The following is a 26,226-nucleotide window of genomic DNA, read 5'->3' on the forward strand; positions in this document are numbered from 1 at the left end:
AGATTTCATGTTTATACAGAATGTTACATCAAAGATGAAATACGATCAATAAAAATTAATCTTTTCTAGAATGCTTGGTCATAATAACAACATAATTTTATGACACTTCTATTTATCATATACGCATTTTCGTTATTTTTTTATAGATATATACATATGTCTATACACTAAAGTCCCGAACATTGGCACCATTTGGCGACAAATTATCATGACTAGGACTTGATTTTAAATACAGATAAAATCTTGCCAAGCGTAGGAAAAGATCATGAAGATCTCATATATACGTCATAAAAGTGTAATTCAAAAAAGATCATAAATAAAAAATTCATTACTAAATTAATATATTATCTCATAGACATTTGATTTCGTATCAAGTTACACAACACAGTTATCTAGCTTCTGGATGTGTCATACAAATCCGAAAAAAATCGGTAACTGAAATCGATAGAATCATGGGGGAATTTTCCAGAGATGAGGATAACGACTCATCAATTAAGTAGTATTTTGTGACGATTAATTAATGAGGCTTTACTATATATATTATTTATGTTTATATATATATTAGGTTTTATATAATTTGATATTTTAAATACAAATTTTATGTACATCAACATTTGTAAATTACTTTGGGACTTCATATGAATCATTCATTCTTGCAAATCAACAAAATATGAAAAGACACAAATCTCTTAAAAGATTGAAAATGTTTTATATTTTTATATATGTAATAGAATTTTAATTCTTATATAATTTTCTTTCAAGCTAAAATATATTAAAAACGTCATTCAAATTATATTTTTTATTTTGAACATCTATTAATTTAAGTAACTTCAAGAAATTGATAAACGTTGATTTATTTTAAAAAAGTATAATGTTTTGTATTATAAAATATACTTAAAAATAATTTCCTTGATTTATCAAAAATAATGATTATGCTATGGATTTTTAAAAATTCCTTTTCTTTTTTATATTCGTACATTTCTAGTAAATATACGATAACATAAACAACAATTAATATTTGATAATTAATTGGAACGGATGGAGAATATTTTTAATTTCATTTTGTATAAACAATATAATTGTCCACGGCATAAAATATTTAAGAAATGGAAACATAAGTAATAATCTTACCTGTAAATTGTGGTATTCTCCACTATCTTCTGGTGGTGTTGGCTTAAATTTGCCACAGCAAAAGTTGCAACAACAACAGCAGCAACAACAGCAATAACATGCAGTTATCAGACTACAAAATATGAAGAGTGCCTGCAAATAACAAATTCTTTTAGTTTTAATTAATGTGATAATTATAAACTTATAACATATAATTAGTTGCATGATATTGACATCGAAGATTTAAATTATGCATTTGGAAAGTAAGTTTATTAATTTCATAATTAAATGAAAATATTATAAATTTGAACAAATAAAAGTCATTGTATTCACTCATCTGTATATTATATATTACTATTAATAAAATTTTATCAAATTCTAATCAAAGCTAATATTAAAATAATATTTAGTTTATAGAAAAACTTAGAAATTATAATAAAGACTTACTTTGCACCAACCAGAAGTGACTACAAAATATGCATTAACATTTTCTTCACCAAATTGTTCCGCAACATATAATCCAAGAGATCCATAATTATCATATATATTTCTCTTAGTTAAATCTGTTAATATAGCATGTGCTCTATTTATTTCTTTAAACTGAAACATAATTATGTTTAAAAAGATGAACTTTACATAGTTATATTGTGTTAGATTAAAGTAATAATTAAAATTTTTTCCATATCCGATTTATAAGATTTATCTAAATATGCATACATCATTATAATAGGCTTTAAAATATAGTTGGATGGAAACAAATGTTATCACATTTAGTTCTATGACAAAATATTTAAATATTGTTCAATTTATAGAACAGACATGAACTCTTTTAAGAAAATTATAGAACTATTATATGAAAAACAAGATATACATCTCTATCAAAAGTTAAATTGCATACTTATTCTCACAACTAAAAATTGAAATTATATGAAATTGGAAGCAAACGAATCAAACTAAACTATAAAAGATGCAATTTCTCCTCATAATAGGAAAAGTAAGAAGAAATTGTTTTCATACAAATATGAAAGTTTGCAATTTACTGACAAATTAAAATAAAATAAGTGTTAAACAGATGTTTGTTATTAAAATAAAATGGATATGATTAATATTAATCTTTTCTAATGTATCGTATCAAACTCTACCTTATCTGCCGCTTCTGGATTATTTGGATTTTTATCAGGATGATATTTTAATGCTAACTTTCTATAAGTCCTTTTAATTTCTTCAGGAGTGGCAGTTTTTGGAATTTCTAATATTTGATACAGGGAATCTCCTGCTGTCCTAAAACAAATAAGATGTTAATGAATCAATTAACTATCAATTTTTATCCTAAACATAACTTGTCAATGAGCAAATATTATTTTCAAAATTACATTGAAAAATGTTTAAACTCAGACTATAAGATTAACTTATTGTAGTCCATACATAACATGGAATAATAAAAAAAAGAGTCTGACATATATAGTCTTTTTACTTATAAAATAATATATTTATGTAATAGAAATTTAATTTTAATAAAGAAGATATTTAAAAATGTCCAGGTTCTTGTCATAGAAATATCATATTATTATTAATATAATAATCTAATTGTATAAAAGAATTTATAAAAAAAATATTTAACATATACTTTAAAAGATTTTAATTAATTAAAATATGAGTTATAATTTATTTTAAAACAGATAATTATTCTTGATACTAGAAAACCTGTACTTCCTTTACAGTTTAAAATTTTTATTTCACTATATTGATTTTTACAAATGTACAAGAAATATTTTGCAAATTTGACAGTTGCAGTTAACGTTCAATTTTCATATTAAAATTTAAATAAATTAATTTATTTGGTTAGATATAAGACGTTTCTGAAGATAAAATACTAAATTAATTTTAATGACAGTCATCTTCAAACTTATGTTGGGTGGTATGCACAAATCAACAAATTAACCTAGTAAATACATATTTTTATCGTTAAAGAATAAACTGTCAATTGATAGAATTATCATTTTTTATTTTCGTTAAAGCAAACATTAAAATAAAAAGTAAATAAAAAATAGAGATTAAAACATACAAGAATGAGTAGAAGAATAACCTAGAATTTTTCTAATTTTGCAAGATTTTCAATTCCTAAAATAAATGCACCAAATTCAGTGGAAAATTTATGTTAATTTCCGTTGAAATAAAACAACGTAATTTTTTTAAAGCAAAGAAATAATTTAAAACGCAAAAGTTTAGACAAGGGTGGTAAAGTACTCACGACATCTTTCTTTTATCCATGTTTAATAGTAGCGTTACTCGATGATACGAAAAGTAGAATTAATCTTTTACTAAGTATTTCAAACTTTCGTCGTCCTGTATTACAGGTACATGATTTTCGTCATTAAATGAACGTCTTTTTGAATAGATGTTGTGTCGGATGATAGCAGGGAAAAGGATTCAATATTTTAGTACCAAAAGTGGACACAGTTGCACCAAATTGGCGCCACTGAAAGTATGAATTTAAGAAGTATAAGTGAAGTTTGAAACTATTGGTACATATTATTTCAATTAGACGCACGGTTAACTGCATATTTAACTTATTCGCTACTTATTTGTAAATACTATATCTGCAAAATTTTGTTTTCATATATATGTACAAGACAGGTTTCTAAATCAATAAAATATTATTATAAAGAAATGAAATGTTGTTAAGATAAGAAAATTTAGATTTTTTAATAATAAAAAGGTTTAAATTAATAAATTAAAAAATCAATATCCAATGATAAATTACAATAGTGATTACATATATAGCTTTATTTAAGATAGTACATACAAAAAAGAAGTCGAAAATATAGAATAAAAATTTTTCGTTTGAGGCTTTGGTTTCGAGAAAATCGACTTTGAATTTTCGCTCAATACGCGTGCGGTGCGTTATAACGGATCTCACTGTAGATCGTTGTCTCGATGGAAAAATTAAAAAAAAAAAATTAAAAAAAAATTGTTATTCTATATTTTCGACTTCTTTTTTCGCGTAGAATCACACCCTTTCCGCTTGTACCACTAATTACCAACCACCCTGTATGTATTAAACTACCAATGTGTTACAATGTCTCTTATCATAATTTCAGTCGTTTATTGTTAAACTGTTTTACGTATTTGATTGGTATTAATTCTTTGCATTCCAGAATCGAGAGGCAACAATAGCTGGTTTTACGTTTTCTTGTAGGCAAAGCAACGGTTCGATATCAAACGTTTTGTTTTGTAACTAAGACCGAAGGAAAGAATGATAGGTTGCAGCTTGTAGTTTGTAGCTGTTATAAGTACCAGATAGGTTATATTGTACCTTGTACTAGTAGTCACTGTTTTGTATATAAAAAGAAAACACTCTAAAATAAATAGTCGTTTCTTTTAGATTTCATAGTACAGCACTGTTCTATGAATATTATTACTATTATTATTATAATACTGTATTTTAAATTATTATAATTATTATGCTAATCGTTCAATGATTTTCAAATATGTTCTCAGGATCATGATTTTGGCCAACTTTTTCCTATACATATAACTACTGCTCGGCTTTAGTTTTCAAGATAAGGATTGTTATATGCTCTTTGACGTGAGTTAGATATGGCTTAGGTTTAGGTTAGATTTATCTATGGACTCCCATTGGAGTAATTAAACATATAGGTACAATGCCATCGGTTCCAATATTCAAGGATATTGATTAACAAATGATATCGGTCGGATTTTTTCTTCCAATACATTTACCTAAGATAGGTTTACCGAAATTTTTTGGATACTTCATTTGATGACAGTCTCAAAAGGAAGATGGAAGCATGAGAACTTGTTTGTAGGAAAGAGTTGAGTTGTTATTTGAAATACATAAACTCAAAATTTTTGCTTTATTTTGTGCCGGGTGAGAATATCTCTGTAGTTGTGAAATACAAAGAGGCAGTTTCTTTTATTACCTAGAACCCAGAGGAGCCAATCAAATGGAAAATAAGAAATAAAAATAATAATAGGCACTGAAACAGGACACATTTGCAGTATTGTGGTACTTTGATAATAGTCTTTTGTCAACAGAACAATTGATAAGAATTGATCTTCCAGTGTCAACTAGAATTTCTTTACTTTTGTATAAAACGCTATTGGATAAAGCCCCAGTTTCTCAAGGACACCGTATGTTCATTGACTATTATACAAGCTGTTCTTTGGCCAAAAAATTATACAAGATGAAGTGTTATCTAACCAAACAAATTCAAAGAAAATATTCAAACAAATAGAAAAAGATTGCCATAAAAGATAAAATAGAATGAAACATATATAGTAGCATGTTAACATTTAGCCAACCGCGCGCGCCATAGCGAGCTATTTCCCTCGGATAAGCTAACCTATACGCTGTCCACCGCGCATTTTTGCAAATATCAAGGACTGGTATTCACTAGTTAAAAACAAGGAGGTGTAAAAATTATTTAAGTGGTTAATTATATTTTGCGGTAATAATTTTATTTAACGATTTCATATATTGTTTATACGAAACATCAAATTAAAAGTATATATTAAAAGTGTAAAAAATATAGGTAAAATTAAAAACATTAAAGATGACTAAAGATAAATAACACGACTTGAACGTGAAATAAAAAATTCATAATGCATTTTAATATTTTTTTATAGTGTGACATCATTCGATTATAACTTTATTTAGTCATAATTAATAGTGTAATATTTTAATTAATTTTAACACCACTAAATTGGTGTATTTTATTATATACTGTACTTTATAAAAGCAGAAAAAATGACGCAATTAATTGGGAACAATTCCAGGCAAACGATAACTAATAATAACAACAACAAAAGATAAAATGCATTGCTAAAGTCAAAAAGGGAGATCTTCCCATTGGGTCACCCAGCGATGTTCTTCACAGAGGGGAGATCTCCCCATTCGGTTGGCTAAGTGTTAAGGAAATAATACTTTGATCCTGGTTTTGGAAAATAAGCAGATTACAGTAATGTTGGCAAATTGGGACAATGGTGGAACTAGTTCTGTCAAAAGGATACTATGGAATGATACTAAAATTATTGTAGAAAAATCTAATATTCTATATTACATAAAATTTATGGATGGTGTTGATTAAGCAGACCAATGCAGTTTAACATATTCCTTTATGAGAAAAACTCTTGAGTGGTGGTATAAGTTATTTTTTGAAAGATTAGAAATATCTATTATCCTGTATAGAAATTCATACATATTATATAATTTGTAAAAAAGCAAAGAAACGAATGTCCACTTAGTCATTTGAAATATATTAAGTTACTAGTAAATCAATTTAGAGGTGATTCTGATGACAGGATTGTAATGTATTAATTCAAACAGCTATAGAATTAATCTTTTATTTTTTTCCTAAAGCTATTACCCAATATATAAGATTAACAGTAATTTGTAAAGTAGAATAAAATGTAATTGTAAATTCTTATGCTAAGATACTTCCCAAGGATAACAATTTTATTAATAATTATTATATAATACAAAAAGATAAAGAGTATTAAATATTAAGGAAAAAAAATATTAGTCAATAAATTTTTAATGTGGAGGTAGATATTGATTATCTGTAACCAAAGTGCTCTTCCTATAATCACTTGACGCTGAATTTTCATTGTTTGCATCATATTTGATATTTATTTTGTTTCCTTCAACTGTAGAGTTGGACATGATTTTCTTTACCCATGCTACATCTAATGAAGCAAACACAGCTACCTAAAATATAAAGCAGAGAATTTGTATTTATCTATTTCTGATTTTAAAATTTATTAATTTTAGAAATAAATAAAATATATTAAGATTGATTTATTAATTTAATATAAAAGTAGCATACGATATTCGAATATTGATTGATTCCTATAACTAATATGAGTAATTGTATCGACAAACACAAAAATACAAAAACAGTATTCAAAACATCTTTTCCTATTTCTTTATTATTGTAATTAATAACATTAATGTAGATATAAATAGTAATATCTCCAGTAATATATGATAATATCATTATCTTACTTGATTTGATGGATAGCATCCTGTATCTTGACTATAAATTCCACTTAATTCATAAGCACCATGCTCATTTTGACAAGCAAGAGGTCCCCCAACATCTGTGTCACAAATATTATCTTTTTCTTCTTTGGGTGCAGCACAGATAGTCCCATTTGTAACATTAATTCCAAGATTTGTGCTTAGTAATAACACATCTTGGCAACGTTCTCTGGATAGTATGTTCATGCTAATTGCATGCATAATTGCACCAGCGTAATGTGCTAAAACAGAAATATTTATGTATTTAATCATTTAATTTGGTTTAAGTTCCGGATTATTTTGATTCTCAAAAATAAATACAATCATAATAACATGTATACAGTAACATATATACAAAAATAATAAAATTTTTATGTTAGACTGTACTCGCAAACAGAATCGGAATTATGAAAGAAGTAACATTATTATGATAAACAATATTTAACTTTTTATTTACGTGTAAATTATTTATTTAAATATAATAGACGATATTCCTCGCTTAGTTACCTTGAAGAATGGACTTTCCCCAACCAGTGGCAATGCACAATTTATTATTTTGCAGTAAATGCTTTGAATCAGGCAGACATATGGGACTTATATGACGATCGAAAGTAATGGGATTTTCGAGATGCAACATTGCGAGGTCGTATTCTCCAGGTTTTCCTTCATAATAAGGATGTATACTTATGGATGATACATTGATGATTTGGAAAGGCAATGGTTCCTCATGTTTTAATTCGTACCCCAATTTCCATTCTCCCAATTTTATCAAAATATCTTCCGGCAGCAGACTTGAATAATAATGTAAAATATTTTGATGAAGAAAATAAAATGATAACAGTTTATTCTAAGCTAATTACATATATCTTACAAACGGTAATATTAAAATTAAATAATCAAATGCAAAAAATAATAGGATTATAATAATAAGCTTATAATATAATAATAATAAGCTTAATAAATATAATTACTATAAAAAGTAAATTTCACTTGCAGCAGAAAGCGCGATATCCATGTACCATGAAAGAGGTCATCATTTGTAATAGAAAAAATACTTTTTATTTAATAAAAGTATATTGTAATATTCGGTCATGTTTTTGATAATAGTTCTAGAAATGTATCTGAATTTTAAATGCCCGTAAGTATCTTAGGTTGCATCATTTGCATATGTTATATTCTAAGAGATTTTAATAAGAAGTTGCGTACACCTTTCCAAATATGGTGACTATGCTATATTCTTCGCTTAAATTTTGTGGGTGGATCATTCGGAAATTTCGTTACGAAATTTAAAAAAATTTTGGAGATAAAATATTTTCATGATTCATAAAATCTGCATTTTATTGAATAATGCATACAACTTCTTTTTTTTCCATGACTTTTTACTGTTTATTGAGTAGCTTCACGAATCCGTTTTCGGAAAATTTTTTGTTCTTTTCTACTATTAATACTTTAGGCCTATAGAAGTTTATATAATATAATAATATAATATATTATATAATAAAATATTATATAATATATAATACATTATATATAATAATATATAATATTATTATATTATTATTATTATTATTACTTAGTCCGTGCCTTTCGGTTTTACATCTCGTTTACCTATTACGCTTTTTACATTCTATCAGTCTTATGGCGTTATCATCTTATTACCTCCTCCCTTATATCTATCTATACTTTTTTCCTTGTCTATCTCTCTTTTCTTATATATCTACCTCCCCTCTTATCCACTCTATATAATATTATTATATTATATACCTATATAACAGTATCTATTCGTTGTACCGTTTCTTATGCGTAATTTGTAAGTTATGATGAAGTTAACCTGTGTTTAATTGAGATATTGTTCTGTAAGAGCAAATTCTCGCTAAATTATCGAAAATAGAAAATAAATTGAGATTTTTTGACAGATTTCATTTTTATCAATAAATTTGAGTTAAAATTCAAGTAAAACGAATATACATATATATTTATTAGTTTATGAAAATATATTTTTTTATTTCTTCTATTTTCCATCTGAACAAAATTTTTAAGTGAAACTGAAACTTCTGGGCAAAATAATACAAGAAAAATATATGAATATTTCTAGGCATATTTTGATCTGTGTAATTAATTATTATTGCCTGTTTTTATATTTAGTATGCTTACCCGTAGATGCAATTAGCTGCTGTTAATACATCTTGATTTCCAATTAGAACACCAGAACAGAGAATTTTCCGCTCCTTTAAATGTAAAACCATCGCTTGCCATGGAATTTCTGCAAAAACTGTTTTGGAGTCCGTTTCTTGTGATTGTTTTAATACCTGACAACAGAGAACAATCCTTTTAAAAACATTTTTTATTTACTCATATTCAGAACGTTAATTGTTTCATATTGTTGCATATTTCAATTTCTTATGTTAATAAATAGCGTACTTGTAATATGTTAAATGGTTTTATTGACATCCTAATTTTTTTCGAACGTTTTATTACATCGATTATTGTTCTCTGTATTCTCGTAATTTACATTCTTTTAAAAGATACGACTCGATTAATATGTGTAAATATTGAAGCATTATAATTACAGTCAAATACGATATAATAAAATTGAGATGTTCGTTGAAAAATAAAGTGAAGCATATTTCGAAAAAACAATTAACATTTTTTTACTCTTTCACACATTACACGTATTACACGTGTTTGAATTTCATGACTTTAATGTAGTATGCATAGATGCATATGTACTTGTACATTTACAAAAGAGTTCGCATAGAAATGAGAAAATTTCTTCTTTTATTTCATATCATTTTCACAGGAAATTGAAATAGGAATACATCCTACATATACTGCTTTCACATTTTATGGCATATGCTTATAAAAGTATTTGCTTTTAAAAGTAAAATGCTAATAAAAGTATTCTACATTGTGATAATTTATGTAGATATTACAATTCAATGATAACTCAATAAAAATATTTTGTAATGTACAAAATAGATTTTCGTTCATAGCAAAATTAGAAGAGACAAGGGGACGGCTTGATAATTATAAAAATAAAAATGTATGGTTTTTATGTGCGATGCATTATTTTGTCGAAGGTGGAAATACATTGAAAACACAAAAATATACAAACTACTGCTAATTGTTTACAAGAACAAGCTGAATGTGTACTTATAAAAATATTTGTAATTTTGTATGTATGTGTACACTTAGTCACTTGACATTTAAATGACGCCATCTAGCTCATAAATCTTATTAATTTGTGTTTCAAAATGAAATTTCGAATTTTACTGTGGTGAACAGTCTTCCCGTAAGAAATTCGGTAAGAAAAGCTTTTGATAAGAAATTCTGTGAGTTTAGCATAGCTTGTTTCTGACACGTACTGCACTGCCCTTCCATGATAACGTCATAACGTTATTGTATATTTAATTATATGTATATGTATAAAATTATATGCAGTTATTTTTTCTATTTAATAATAATAATAGTAAGAATAATAGTTTATATAGTTAGTAATAGTTTATTTTTTCAGTCCTCCGGGCATGAAAAGGGACTCGGTTTACATTGTTACTACAATTTTTTTTATTTTTATATTATATAAATTTCGGCTGTTTGATTTTTTAGTCGGTTTTGATAATTTCGTAATAAAAATTGGCACAAAGGAAATAGAATTCGTCGCATTTACTGACACTTATTTAAAGATACTTACCTTATTTCTAATACCACATCTTGATCTTGTTTTTGGCGTGTTAAAACCACTTCTGTCATCTATGCCCGTATTTGGAGGAACTAAAAATACTTTTTTCGTAGAAATATCGGAATTTTCTGGTATTAACACGGGCTCAACTTCTTTGGAATACTCTACATTGCGATTGATTGCAGGTATTTTAGTAGTTTTTGCAGGTATATTGGGTAGTTTTACTTTTACAATATTCATAAACGTTGGAAATCCTTGTTCGTCAAATCCACCGGAGTAATTTGCCGGAAGATTCCCTGTTGGCCAAGGATCTACGTAGTTTGGATCCCGACAACATTTGCCAATTATTCCATTATCAGGATTTTTGCAACTCTATGAACAAGTATAACAACGTTTCTTGTAAGCTGAGTTTCGAAAATTCAATAAAAATATTTATCTTCAAATATTCTGTGCCTAAATTAAAAACTTAAAGATTTATTCATTTATATTTAGTAAAGATTATTTCTTTAGTAAATCTTTTACTTGTATTTTCAATGTTCTTATATCCAAATGAGCACTGTTTATTTATATTATAATACAACTATTACGATATTGCTACATATTTTTACCTTCGAAAATAATTTTAAAATCAGTATAAATTTTATACTACATCGGCATTCTATTTACTGAGATATAATAGCAGTACATATGTACCGCTATGTTGCAAGTATAATTTTAAAACAATGCGTCTATCGGTACATTTCAATTTTAAATATATTTACAGATATATTTCGACAAGAGAATTTTTATGCAAAATTTATATTTATATATGTTGTATTACATTTCTCTATTTGATATTTAATCTTTTTCTATAACTCCTCGAAGTCATGAAAGTACGATTATATCTGCAAAGGTGCCCTTGGTCTATCGATATATGTTGTCAATATGTTCAAGGTTCTGAACTAAAAAAATCAACATGTATTATCAATACAATATTGTCAATATTTATTGACAAGTTGTATTTTCGTTGAAAACCTTGAAATATTGACAATATTATTTATCGCCTGAGGGCACCCTAAGACTGGACGTTGTGAACTCTACATTTTGAATATTTGTTACTTTTATTCGCGGTATTTTTAATCGGTAATTTTTACTCACGGTAATTTTTACTCACACTCATTGGCACACGTCGAAGAAGTTGCTTTTCCGACAGAATAACAGGCTCTGGACTGATCGTTCCGTCCATAGTGCAGAACTTCTCTTCAACACATATAAGCGCTGCTGCACATCCAAGCTGTACATGGGTCGGAATTGCAAAAGCGCCTAAATATTTTGATATTTCAATGAATAATGTTATTAAATTGTTGTCGCAATAAGATATTCCCTAGCAATATTATGTTATCTCATGCATTGCGTTACAACTAATATTAATGATACCAATTATTTTATTTAGCAACCAGAAAATTAAGAAATTGAATAATTTATACGATTTGCTAAAATAGGTATTCTTTAGTTGCATAACATTTAGAAAACTATGAATATAGAATAAGCTATAACATGTTACGAGTTGTTTTCTCGAGAAATATGGATAGCGACAATCCTAGTTTGAGCATTTTAGTATATCAACTATATCGACAGAATTTCGAAATAGAAATGGAACGCATCAAGGTTGATGGTTTTTTAGTTAGAAATCTCTTTCAAGATGTATCCGATCCTGTTCAGCAATGCCGTTATAAGCACGTTATTTTTAACGTTTATTATTGTACTAGATATAAAATTTGTTATTTTCTCGAATTTTTTAGTTACGCAGGACAGCAAATATTTTCTAAACGAATAGTGGATTGTGCTATAATAATCTCACAATATATTTTTTTTAAATTACTGTAAAAAGTAATTTGCTGTTGGAACGAAAATAAGATAATTTTTCGTTTTATCTTCGTTAATTAAAACCTAATTTGTAAAATTCTATATCGTGTACATATGTGTATGTGGTATTGTGCATATGTGTACATGTATGTTTGTTGTATATGCTGTAGCCACTTTCAAGCTTAAAATTACATATAAGCTGTTATTGCATATTATCGTTATCAATTGTGTATAATAAATGGAAAGTTAAATTAATATACTTTGCATAGAAGATCCAAAAATATTTGGCTCATTCCTTTCTTTAGTTACTGCGACCTGGTTATAGCTTATAGATGATTGCTCAGTTTGATAGTTTATATTATTAGAATTATCTTTTACATTTTTGCTAGACGTTTTCAATTTCCTTTCAAATTCTTTTGTAATCGTGCAACAAACTTGATCATGTACCCTGCATTGTTGAGTCTATTAAGAGAAATGTTAAGAAAACAACATCTGTTAATGATTGTTGCAGGTAAAATCTAAAATCTGTTACGAAAAATATCGTTGTACAATTTTTTAAAAGCTTTCGATGGACTGAAATTAAATTTCTCATATTTTTGAAGCAATAAGAAAACGATCTATCGCGTTATTATTAAAACTAAGATTACGGAGTAACGTTTAAAAAAGAAACAGGAACATTTGTACCCCAAATTTTTCTACTGGATTAATGAAAGCATTGTAATTAAAATAAGAATTATAAATTCTTTAAATGAACTGCATCATACTATAGCTAGTGGTACTATTTTGGAAAAGTACGAATAAGTTTACCTTGATGGATGAGGAGTAAGTAGTACTTTTACTCGAGTGAATATAACCATTTACACAATCTTTTTTGTTAACGCAAATTCTATTCAATCCAATACAGCTAATTATAAAATCAGCGTCCTGTTCCGCGAATTTTAAACCATCGGAAGCAAAATGACCTCGATAAGCTTGGTTTTGGTTGGTGTCTTGTTTAGGATTTTCAAATATCATCTTTTGCCGAGAATTTTGAAATATTACACCATCTTGCTCTGGTTGAAATATTACTTCTTGTTGTTCAGGTGTTTGAAATATCACATGTTGTTGTTCAGGAGGTTGAAATATTACTTCTGGTTGTTCGGGAATTTGAAATATGGATTTTTGTTCAGAATTTTGATATGCTATGCAAATAAAAAGACGATTGATAACAACAACAATACAAAACTCAACTTTCATCTGATATAAAAATTTGCATTGAGTAAAAGTGATTTAACACGATAAAAGACGAGATTTCTCTGTAAACTGAAAGAAATACCAAAACAATTGGCCAAAAGAAATACTCAAGAAAGTCATGTTTTTAGTATTTCATATTAATAAATTTAATAAATCATTATTGATCGATGCGACAATTTCTAAAGTAATATTTTTGTTTTGAATAAATAAATGCGTATAAATATAGGAAAGAAAGCATATCTCCTATCGAGAAATCTTCTTAATAGTTTGCATAGAACTACATAAATATTAAAATATCAAATGTACAGACCTGTGTAAGGAGTTTTGGTTTGAGGCGAGTAAGGCAATCCATTTGTTGAAAAAATAATAGCAATAAATATTAATGACCTGACAAGCATCTTTCTTTGTGTTTCTCCTATGTATGTCTGTAAAGATTATAAAACGAGCGATGTAAGAGGGCAAAAAATTGTAATCTTCAGTCAAGATGCTTTAACATTATAAAAGACAAGACAGAGTTAGAATTAATTACATATAAGATACATAAACATGAAGACAAAAAAAACAAATAAATGCAATAAGATAAAAGAGGTAATAAGAAAATTGAAAGTAAATATAAAATACTGACACGTTCCATGACTAAATACGAAGAAAATGTTGTATATGTATAAGGATGCTGACGTTTGGGCAAAGTGGTGAAAAGCATTAATTTTAATTTATGGAAAAAGGAAGACCCATCACCCGGAAATAGCTGATCCAGGCCACATCGTCTCGATCGAAAGAGAAAGGAATACACACATACAGAGATTCTTGATTTTTACTTTTCTAATGTCCTACATTCCAAGAATGATATTTTGGAGCTCACGTCATTCTTTCGTCGACCTCGAGAGTGTTTCACTTTGTCTCTCTATCTCCCTTTCTCCCTTCCTCGTAGTTATTTCTTCGTCTATTTTATTAGCAATTACTATTTATAGATATTATTTTAGAAAATTTTATAATCTTTTCGATGAACAAACAAATACAAATAAATTAAACTATCTCTTTAATTTGATGGAATTTGTTTTCCATGGATGATGGGGAGTTTCGTTAATATCCTTTTCGGATATTTGCAAGTATGTTGTAACATAACTTATGTACATAAATATGAATAATTTACAAGAAACTAAATAAATTTCAATTTCCAAAAGTTTTCTTTGTTTAACATTATATTGAAAAGCTAATTTCCTCGCTAGTTTATAATCTATTAACGTGTATCAAGAATGTAGTTATTTTTATAAAAATGTAGTTATTTAAAAATTATCACAAAAATTAAAAACTCGATTCCTACAACTACAGCCGGTGTAACCAAAAGATTTAAATGTCACGGACGTTCAAAGTTTTCATCTAAGATTCATAATGTAAGACTCATATGTATGTATCATTTTTTTAACAAGTTAATAGTAATTATTACAACCAGATATATCAACATAGAATACCTTCATTTTATGCACATTCACTGCTGATTATAAATTTATATTTTTTAGTTTTACCTTATATTTAATAATCATTTACGAAGATAAAATTCAGAAAAATATACACGTGTTTCTTTGTTCATCCTGAAATTCCTGTATGTGTATTAAAAATAAACAATTTTCTTATAAAATAATTCTGATTAAAAAGAATGTATATTAGTATTTTGAATAAATAAAATATTGTATATTAAACGACGATAATATCCTTTAAATGAACAATGTAACAAAAGATTTGTTGGTAATTTATATGTTCGTTGAGACTTGTTGTTAAATCTGTATAACGTATCTGTCAAAATAAATTACAGAAGATGACGATAAATAACTTTCATTTTGCCAAAGGATGAAGAAAAAATGATACTTATATAAACAATACACTAAAAAATTGTAATGTATAAAACGCGATGATATATTTGTTGACGTTGATATTTCTGTGAAACACAGATAAGCAAATTACACAAAGTAACGACGAAGAATTACAAAAAATTAATGAAAAATTAATATAACAAGGAAAGGTACTAACCACAAAATACGAAATAGCATAAAAGAAAGGAAAATAATTATTTTTAAATGGAAAACAGATAAATCTTATTTTCAATGTAATAATTAAGGTATTTTAGATATTTCACAATTTAGAATTTATGTTATTTGTACGGAATATTACTATAAAAAATTGACTATTTTTTTAAATTTTATAAACCAATAAATTTTGCAAATAACTTTGGTAAAAGTTTGAATATTAGTTTAATAGCCAAATTTTTATAATTCTATATTTTTATTGATTTATATAAATAAAATTGAAAATTCAAAAGTAGATCAAGATTAGAAACAATGGCACCTACTTATTTGGTAGATCCGTATGTGATGAGTACGATTCACTAAATGGAATTTACTTTTCCACGTGATACCTAAAAGAAAGTTAATAAAACTGGCGCTGCTTTAGTATTCGTTCTTCTTTTATATCGATTCGCCAATCTTCAATATCTCCCTACCATCCCAATCGCAATTGCAACCTTGTGCCCACCTTCTTTGAACTATCTTCTTCGAAAATTTCCTTACAATTGACAAAATAGTATTTTCTTCATTCACTTAGAAACTAAATATTTATGCGCTTACTTTTTTTAGTCAAAAACCTGAATTTTTTCTATAATTCACGAAGAGATAATGTAATTTTTAGAAGATTGCGCAAAGTATATAATATTCGGATGAAACGGCTACTGCTTTTCGTTAACGTACATGTGTACAATAAAATAAGTAAATAATACGTTAATAAGTATAATACGTAAAATAAGTTAATAAATATATTAATTACATAATTTTATGATGATAGAAACATCATGATTTCTAACAAATATAGCTATTATAATTATTTATTTTATTTATTTATTTTTACACAGTCCTGTCCTTTCGGATTTGGACGATTCTCCGATTTTACATTAAGTACGTTATATTCTTAAAAAAAATTACATATTTCTTTCATGTTAACAATTTGTAGCCGTACTAATTTCACAAAATTTAAATTTTTACTAGATCTTATATGTATATTTATTCGTCATAAACATATTAAGTTAGTTAAGAATAACTATTTTGTCAATTTTAAACATTATTCTCTATTATTACCAAGAATTTTAAATGTTGACTCATCTCGGTGCACATTTTTCAAACTATCGTCTGTTATATGTAAATATATCCGTTATACATATATATATATATATATATATATATATATATATATATATATATATATATATGTACATATATATGTATATATATGTATATGCATATACATATATATACCTATGTGTCGTATAGTCGAACGTTTCTTGGCATTGACTTTTAAAATAAGTGACTTTTTACGAAGTCCATCCTCCGCAATCTTTTGCTTGATTTTTCTTATCTCTATACATATATAGGGTGTTCGAAAATGATATGTCACGATCATCGTAACGTTATTTTACACCTCTGGATAGATGATGTTCTGCAAAACAGTAGTCGCAAAATTGACCATGATCTCGAAGTTCAAGGACAATTCTTTTGTTTACTGCATCATAGTCTGCTCATTATGAAGATAAAAAATTGCAGAAGAACCATGGGTCGTACCTTAAACGCTCTTTCAAAAATAAAATGTTAACGTTTCATTGGTTTCCGAACTCACTTCACTTCAAATGCGTTTACCTACATTTTGCAGCCCGAGGCAGTATCTATTGTCGCGCATACTTAGATACTCTAAATCCATCGTTATACCCCATATAACTCATGTGTTCCTTTCTTTCTTTTTCCTTTTTTTTCCTTTTTACTATTTCAGCAGCCCCACTCGCATTTCTACTTTCCAGCCAAGTTTCTTCCCAAGATTGACTGGCAAGGTCAAGGTCAATTTTACGGCTACTTTTTTTGCAGATCTTCAGCAATCCAGAGATGTAGGATAACGCTATAATGATCGAGACAAATCATCTTTGAACACCCTGTACATACCTACAAGCTAAACTCTTCTATTACCTTCTCGATTGTTGAATAAATCTTTCTCACTTGAAAAAAAAAACTAAATTTAATGTACAGTTTTGTTACTTGCCGTTCTATAATATCTTCCTACTTTGCTTGAAAAATATTTAAAAAAATGAATAATGGCACAAACATTAACATTCTATAACTTTAAATACGTGATGTAACATCCAAATTTCTATATTATGTATCAAAATTTAGAAAATATTACATTAAATATTGTAATTAACTTATTTTTTATACTTTTGAATGTTATTTTATTAAAATTAACATTATATCGTTACTTTATAAAAGTATTATTGAAAGAAATGCTATTTTTCAAATTTTTTAATATTTAAATTAACATGTATATATATGTACATATAATACGATATTCAACAGTTTTTTCGTATAACAGTTGTTCTCATATAAGATAACTTCACGTTACAAAAGACAAATCATATTAATATGCAGGAAGATGATCATGATCTTGAAATAACATCCTAAACAAGCTTAGAGAGACTTTGCCAGATGCGTGTTCTGATATCATATAAATCCTTTTTAATCATTATTTCTTACTTTCAGTGGAAATAATTTAAATGTTCAACTTAACTGTATATTTTATCATATCATTATCATGTCTGATATAAATGTTAGGTATCTTCTGCTTCCTGACTGTAGAATAAATAATTTTTCATTTTTTATATTCTATATAACAACATCATTTCTTGTAATTATTGTATGTTAAATAATGTAAAAATTATCTATGTTATGAAATTTTAAGAATACAACTCGGGAAAGTAAGAAATCTATATGAAAGACTACGTAACGGCAGCCAGTAAGAGATGAGATGAAAACAGAAGATTCAGAAAGTTTCCGTTACCTGTTTCTAATTATTTTGAAGCCTCATGTCCGTCTAGGTATCAACCACACTTTTCTCACTAAAATGCGCTAAGGGCTCATGGAAAATGGTACGTAACCTAGAACCTAGTCAGACAAACTTTCGTTTAATGTACTGTAACATGAAAGTGTATATGAATGCATATGTAATCACAAAAGATAAATATGTCGAATTTTACGTCCGTGCAACTTAAACGACGCGACGGTCAAGAAACGCTATGACATCTATCAATTAGTCTGCAATATTTTATTATTCATTTAGTATACAATAATAAAAAGTACAAAAACAAATAATCTTCATTCTTCGATCTATATGTATTGACGTTTTAATATAATTATTAAACTTGAAATATTGTATAAAATCTTTTTCCTTTAGGAAACCTAAAGTTTGTTATTGCTCGCATTAACTTTAGATTGTTGACATTAACTTGAGAAGATAAAAATCAGAATGTACACGTATCATCACAGCATAATCATTTTTGATTACTGATCGACTTGATGTTTGGTTACTATAGTATAACTATTTTTTGTCATAAATTGGCATTTAATATAAATTAACACTGTTCTAATCGTAAGTCAAAAACTAATACTTCAGAAGTATATAGTTTTAGTTTGTAAAAAATATAAGAATTATAGTAATTATTATAGTAATAAATTGTCGAAAACGTAAATTTACAATAAAAATTTAGAAATTATTAAATTCGGTTGTGTTATAATGGAAAAAGTATTTTTCACGACAAAGATTGTTAACTTTCGACTAACTTTGTCAAGGGCATGTCACCTTGTACATTTTTGGTCGTACCAGCTTCTCTGATCTAAAAAAATAAAATATCTTGAGATTACTTTTGATTAGACGATCAGATGAGACGAAGAATATCTATCAATGACAGAATGAATAGGACATTTAAAGTTCTTCACCTTTATATTAACAATAAATCTTTCTGTATTATATATATAACTATGTAACTAATACATATATAGTTAAACTTCGGGATAAGATAAAATTTATATAAAATTTGCATTCGAATGTTAGCTTATGGGGCTAGATTTGGTGAATGATCTTTAAATATGTTATTTTAAATATGTCAAAACAAGAATATAAATAATTCGAAATAGAATTTTTTAAATTACAAGAGGTAGAGAGAGGAGATATTCCACTCTCAAGCTATATCAAGATACAAAGATTACCCTTATTCGACACTTTATTAAATCTTTGATTGATATGACATGAGATGACTAATCAGTTGGTAAGAATTACCGGTATATTTGACTTAAATAAAATCTCCTTCCCATCAGTTGGCAATACTTTATCGCAAGAGATATTTTTTCTGTACTTCTAGTTTTAAAACGGAGGAGTGCTGTTCATTTATTTTTCCTAACTTAAGATTTCCAGTATCTCCCCTTCAGCATCTCCTTCCCATTTTTTCTCTCCTCTCCTTGTTTTTGTTTAATTTAGTTTCTTCTTCCAGTTCATTAGATTTATATTAATACCTTGTACGTTGCTTTTTCGTTTATTTTGATAATGATTCTATTTTCTTTCTTTTCAGTGTTATCATATAGTTCGGTATAAGTATTGTTTAGTATTGTACTCTGCACCAGAAGGTTTTTGCAAATCTTCCTTCCTATATTACAGATTAATATTAATTAATACTAATCTATCTTTTTACAAAAAGCCATTAATTACTTATTACCATATATGACACTGCTAAGGGGAGATTTTAGGCTTAGATTTTCAAGCGTGGCATGTACACACAATCATCTGATAAATTAAAAAACGAATTCGCTCGAGCTCATTTTTACTCGAACTCTTGTAAAGCGAACATCGAAATAAAATAAGCTTTTACATACTTATTTATTAACGACAATTAAATTATTAATTTATAACAATAAAAAAAATAGTTTGTAACATTTTATCAAGTAGAAACTTTTAATATAGAATATAAAATTAAGAAATAAGAATATAAAATTTTATAAAAATAATTTATATTTTAATATCGGTTCTTAGTTTACCACACCGGCTATTTTTCAAACTTCTTTTACTCTTTGTTTGCAAGATAAGATTTATGAAAATGTTTTGCAAACACACACCAAAGAGAGAACTGCTTAAAAATGAATTAATCTTTGTACATAAAAAGAGAGAGTCAGATCTCCGTTTCTGCTTACAATAAAAAAAAAGTGAGATATTAACAACTGTTAAGATAAATAGGACTCTATATCTGTGTAAAACAAAGAATTAAATGAAAGGAAGCATAAAATAAAAAGTAGGAAACATACACATGGTAACGAACATCACTTTTTTATTTCTTATACATTGAAAAAGATTTTTAAACATAAAATTTTTCTTAAACATTTTAAAAATTTTGAAGAGATCATCATAGAGTAATAGATTTTAAATTCTTTGCTCTCTTTCCTTCTTCGCTCTTCTTCCTTCTTATTATAACTAAATAATGTTTATTTTATTAAACGATTTGTCCTTTAACAAGGAACTTCTATAATTATGAAATTCAAAATTAATAATAAAGATAGTTTGATTTCAATTACATCAAGTTTAGTTGTTGCAAATGTAAATATGATAGTTTACACGATAATTTATTTGTAACAGAAATGAAACTATAGATAGAAGATGGGGGATCTCTAAATAAAAAAATTATTATTCGAATGACAAATAAAATCGTCTTCTGCAATTAATAGGTTAACAAAGAATTATATCAAAGGCAATCAAAGCATTGCCTAACAAATCTTTTTTCACGATTTTCCACCAAAACCACCCATTAAATTTCCAAGTCCTCCTGCTGCACCCTGTTGTAATTGTTTCATAATATTTTGTAATCCTGGCATTCCACCTGTGAAAAGAAAAATTTTAATAATGGAATAAAAATATGTAGCGATTTTATATATATTATTATATTAAGAATGTAATAAGAATATATATATATATATATATATAAGCTTTTTTTAATGTTCAAACCCATATATTTATTTTTACTTAGTTTATTCAAATAGTACAAATATAATATGCTATAGCGTAAATACTTGAAGTGTAAAGCTTAGTTACACTTGAATACAGACATACATATAAACACAATACATATGTATATAAACACATAAATTACGAATATGCATATGTTAAAAAGTAATATGAAAATGAACATAAAAATTAAATCAATGAAGTATATATTCCTTTCAAAATTTGCTAACTTTATATCAATTATTAAGCACTGTTTAATAAAAATATTACTTACCCATTTGATGTAGCACTCTGGGATCCATCATTTTTGCCATTTGATGATTTAACTTTGCCATTTGTATCGAATTTACATTTTTGGACATATCTCCTGCTTTAAATAATCCTTTAATGCCGCCCATTTTCTTTACAACAGCAGCGAATTTTGTGTATTGTGTAATTACATCTTTGACTTCTTTTTCAGTCACTCCAGAACCTTGTGCTACTCTTACAATTCTGCCTGGTTGTTTACTAAATAATTTTGCACCATCTCTGTTATCCAATTCTATAAATGTTTGTTTATTTAATATTTTTTTATTTTTTATTTGAATGTTGTATAACTATAAAATATATTTGTGTTAATATACAACCCAGATTTTTTGATGAAACAATTTCTTTTACTAATTAAAAACAAATAGCTGAATGCAATTTTTTCTACAATGTAAATTCATATGTTAAATAACGTTAAGAGTACATTATGTATAGTAAAATATTACTATTAACTCAATTTATTGTTTGCAGTAAAAATATGCGCTTTTATAATACTAATAATATAGTGTCTCATTTAAAAAAATATAGAAATAATCGAAATATGATCAAAAAATATAAAATATTATATTTTTAAAAAATATACAGTGAGCCATATAAGAAAATAAGCAATATAAGAGAAAAAAAGGATCCATATAAATTATATGCAACAAACTTATTTGCTGTGACTACTTTAAAAATAATTAAAACTATGGCTACAGAATACATAATATCAGAAAGATCTGAGTTCTATTATTCTCAACATTTTTGACAACTTTTATATTTGTTTATCACAAATAAAATATTCGTAGAAATATAACAATGTGCATGAATGTTGAAATCTCACATTTCAATAATATCAACTTATATGGATAATTGAATTTAATTAAAAGAAAATTACCTGAGTCGTTCATACTGTCCATAATAGTCATTATACGTTTTAGTCTTGCCATAGATTCTTGTTCTGTACCTTTTGACATAAAGTCTTGACTGAAACCAGGAATCATCCCCTGTTTAACAAAAAATCCCCTTTATGTTATATAAAAAATATTTAAGTGTATATTCTATTCAAAATATATGTGCATAACATATTTTAACTATAAGTAAAAAATATATAAATTACATTCTTTACACTTTACAAATTTGGATGAAATTTTTAAAAAATATTAGAAATTTATAGACAAAAGAAAAAAAGAACAAACTAAAACTTACCATTAACTGAGAGAATGGTCCCATTTTCATAACATTCTGAAACTGTTCATACATATCCCTCAAAGTGAATTGTCCATGTTTGATTTTCTCTAGTAGTTCTTCATTATCATCGAGATTTAATTCATTTACTTTGTCTATTAGTCCTTCGATATCACCCATACCCAATAATTTACTAATAAAAGGTTTTGTTTTGAATGGTTCTAAATCATCTATATGCTCCCCTGTACCTACAAAGATTACTGGACTTTGTGTTGCAGCGACCCTATAGAAATATGCTTATATAATATCAAAACCTTTAATAATTACAAAGGTAAATTTTCTTCAATCCCCAAATTCAATTATAATATTACATTAAAATTTAAGTTTCATTACATTGAAAAAGGATTTTTAACACTAGTATAAAATAATACAAATATCACTTTTATAACTGACTTTGTTATATTGTGACTTTTATATCACTAAAATAATTATTACTTTTTATTAATTATTAATTATTAAGAATTATTACTTATATTACTGATTCTTAATTAAACATTGTTTACCCATAGTATTATTTAAATATAAATATAATTTAAATACTACTTAAAGAAAAGTATATGATATGAATAAGTAAGTATATGAAGGTACTACAAAAGAACTTTTTCAAACATATTTCATAAAAACTTAGAGAAACTATTTACAAATTATGAAAACTTACGCTGAAAGAGCACCTCCACCTTTTGCATGTCCATCAAGTTTTGTAATAATGATAGAACCGACATTAACACGTTCCTTAAAAGCTTTTGCTTGAGCTTCACAAGCCTGACCTATCGTTGCATCCATTACAAAAATTATATTATCTGGTTGCTACAAATAATAACAATTTTTATTTATTGACATAAATATTTCATAAGTTAGATATTGCTAATTTTTATTCATTAAAAAATGTTTGAAAGAGATAAGAACTATTAAATTACTTACAATTGCATTTGCAACTTGAAGCATTTCCTCGAACAGAGACTCTTCCTGTTTGTGCCTGCCACTAGTGTCAACGATAATAATTTCATAACCTTCTTTTTTAAACATTTCCACACCATCCTGTGCTATTGTAACTGGATCAACTTCTGTATAACTAAATAATAAATTTGTTTTGTCCTATTACACTAGTATTTATTTTGTAACATTAAAATCTTTGTAGAATTATCCATTACTTGAAGGAATAAGATTAGAAACTATACATAGAAAGTATATATAAAAATAAAAACTGTTATATCTCATAAAACTAATTTATTTACTTGTGTCTTATACTTAATTTGTTGTTGAACAGTAACAAATAATTTTTAAATTATTACCCACCTTCCATAAAATGGAATTCTTGCTTTTGTTGCATTTTGTTTTATTTGATCATATGCGCCAGCGCGGAAAGTATCAGCACAAACTAAACAAGCTTTCCAATTTTTCTTTAAATAATGATAAGCAAGTTTTGTACAAGTAGTTGTTTTTCCTGAACCTTGCAATCCAACAAACATTATTATACTTGGACGCCCTTTAATAGGCTGATAAGCTTTTACTCTAGGATCAATGAGCTGTAACAAAATTAAATATACTTTCCCTATTTCTTAATTACAACAATAGAGAAGAAAATCATTTTTCAGTGTTCCGAATAATAAATTTTCAAATAATAAATAAATCATTCAACTTACCTTTACAAGTTCTTTAAATACAGCACTCTGTATCATTCTCCTCTTATTAAGGCCACCAGCCATATCATCAAAATCAATTACAAGACGTACATTCTCTCTTAGCTTTTTGACAAGTCTGATATTAACATCTGCTTCAAGTAATGCCGCACATATTTCTTTTAGCATAGAATTCAGGACCTAAAATAATAGTATAAAATGTCGAGGTATTTCTATTGACAGTAATAGTTAATTTAATAATTATTATTTTGACTTTTTAATAAATCGAAAGCTATAAGCTTTCAAGTTTATAAAATTAAGAAATTATTACATTTAGAAAATATTTGGGAAATGTTTATAATGTAACGTTTATTGAATAACATAAATTAACATATGTTACAATTTTAATTAGATGTATAGAAATGAGTTTGAAGGTTATGTTACTGTGGAAATACTTACTTCTTCATTAATAACAGTTGCATTGCTGAGGGATCGAAGCGCAGATGTTATTTTACGACCTAAATCTGCGAGAACCATTTTGCTACGACTATTCAACCTTTACGTAAACAAAAGGAAAAATTATATCACAAACGAGGTACACAACCTCGTTATAGAACAATCGTTATCCAAATTTTGCCAACGCACTATAGTGATACATTCGGGTTCTGATATAAAATTAAACAAAATTTTTATATGTATTTGTTTAAAACTTTAGATTTTTTATTTTTGTATAAGAGGACACGGTTTTGGAAGATTCTTGACATTAGAATACTTTTTTCTGTTACACTACATAAATCACAAAATGAAGGAGAAAAAGATAGGTTGTGTTATGTTAGGTTTGGTCATTAATGACCAATGTCAAATAGATGAGTAACATCATGTTTCTATAATGTAACTATTTGTAATAGTTTATCTATAATGTAAATATTTCTGTAAGTTTTTATGTATACATTCAGAATATAAGCTATAAACCATAAACTAAATTATTGTTAAAATATAAATTAATATTATCAACATTTATATCTTTAAATTGTAAAACTTTACGAATTATTTTGTTTATAAACTGTATTTTATGAAAAAGTACTTTACAAAAATTAATTTTAGAATGATATACATATTTACAACAGTTAAATCATAATTAATATACAGTATAGGTGAAATCTGATACCTGAATCTGAAATCTGATAGGTGAATTAACCTTATACTATTGAATTTGTTTTCTTGTGAAGGTAATAAAATTAAAATTTATGCTTTCTAAATACTGGTTTGAGGATTATATTTATTTGTTAATTCATGTGGTCTTATATAAATTTATT

At 26.6% G+C, this 26,226-nt stretch overlaps 3 protein-coding genes and 1 long non-coding RNA gene across 6 annotated transcripts in view; 1 reads left to right on the forward strand and 3 right to left on the reverse strand.

Moving 5' to 3' along the window:
- The window catches only part of LOC117239256 (dnaJ homolog subfamily C member 5), a 29,940-nt gene extending 26,374 nt beyond the window's left edge, over positions 1 to 3,566 (reverse strand). Inside the window, exons 1-4 of one of the 2 annotated variants that reach the window (XM_033504703.1) lie at positions 3,362 to 3,566; positions 2,253 to 2,391; positions 1,558 to 1,710; positions 1,132 to 1,263 (exon numbers count right to left, since the gene is read on the reverse strand). In XM_033504703.1, coding sequence (XP_033360594.1) covers positions 1,132 to 1,263; positions 1,558 to 1,710; positions 2,253 to 2,391; positions 3,362 to 3,381 — 444 coding nt within the window. In that variant the 5' untranslated portion in view covers positions 3,382 to 3,566. The remainder of the gene's footprint in view (positions 1 to 1,131; positions 1,264 to 1,557; positions 1,711 to 2,252; positions 2,392 to 3,361) is intronic. The other variant, XM_033504704.1, reaches the window with a different exon arrangement.
- Positions 3,567 to 4,677: 1,111 nt separating this feature from the next.
- LOC117239268 lies at positions 4,678 to 6,071 on the forward strand. Its single transcript, XR_004494398.1, has 2 exons — positions 4,678 to 5,579; positions 5,908 to 6,071. It is a non-coding gene; the product is annotated as an uncharacterized LOC117239268 (long non-coding RNA).
- Positions 6,072 to 6,458: 387 nt separating this feature from the next.
- On the reverse strand, positions 6,459 to 18,790 carry LOC117239267. Of its 2 annotated transcripts, none has more exons than XM_033504722.1 (10): positions 18,774 to 18,790; positions 14,218 to 14,332; positions 13,482 to 13,855; positions 12,935 to 13,136; positions 11,983 to 12,131; positions 10,842 to 11,201; positions 9,305 to 9,459; positions 7,658 to 7,941; positions 7,136 to 7,392; positions 6,459 to 6,838 (listed from the first exon to the last, which is right to left on the reverse strand). In XM_033504722.1, exons 2-10 carry the CDS (start codon positions 14,303 to 14,305, stop codon positions 6,665 to 6,667), a joined length of 2,043 nt encoding a protein of 680 aa, XP_033360613.1. In that variant the 5' UTR covers positions 14,306 to 14,332; positions 18,774 to 18,790; the 3' UTR covers positions 6,459 to 6,664. The 2 variants fall into 2 exon arrangements, with proteins under 2 accessions (XP_033360613.1, XP_033360612.1); XM_033504721.1 differs by lacking the exon at positions 18,774 to 18,790 and adding an exon at positions 16,255 to 16,356.
- Positions 18,791 to 21,270: 2,480 nt separating this feature from the next.
- Positions 21,271 to 25,760, reverse strand: LOC117239264 (signal recognition particle 54 kDa protein). The gene is made up of 9 exons (XM_033504717.1): positions 25,370 to 25,760; positions 24,935 to 25,111; positions 24,588 to 24,817; positions 24,213 to 24,363; positions 23,950 to 24,098; positions 23,253 to 23,514; positions 22,942 to 23,050; positions 22,033 to 22,299; positions 21,271 to 21,633 (listed from the first exon to the last, which is right to left on the reverse strand). The coding sequence occupies exons 1-9, from the start codon at positions 25,445 to 25,447 to the stop codon at positions 21,536 to 21,538; spliced, it is 1,521 nt and encodes a 506-aa protein (XP_033360608.1). The 5' UTR covers positions 25,448 to 25,760; the 3' UTR covers positions 21,271 to 21,535.
- Between the last annotated feature and the right edge of the window lie 466 nt (positions 25,761 to 26,226).

This window comes from Bombus vosnesenskii, unplaced genomic scaffold (assembly GCF_011952255.1).
Source record: "Bombus vosnesenskii isolate JDL3184/JDL3185 unplaced genomic scaffold, Bvos_JDL3184-5_v1.1 scf7180000013913, whole genome shotgun sequence".
Taxonomy (NCBI): Eukaryota; Metazoa; Arthropoda; class Insecta; order Hymenoptera; family Apidae; genus Bombus; species Bombus vosnesenskii.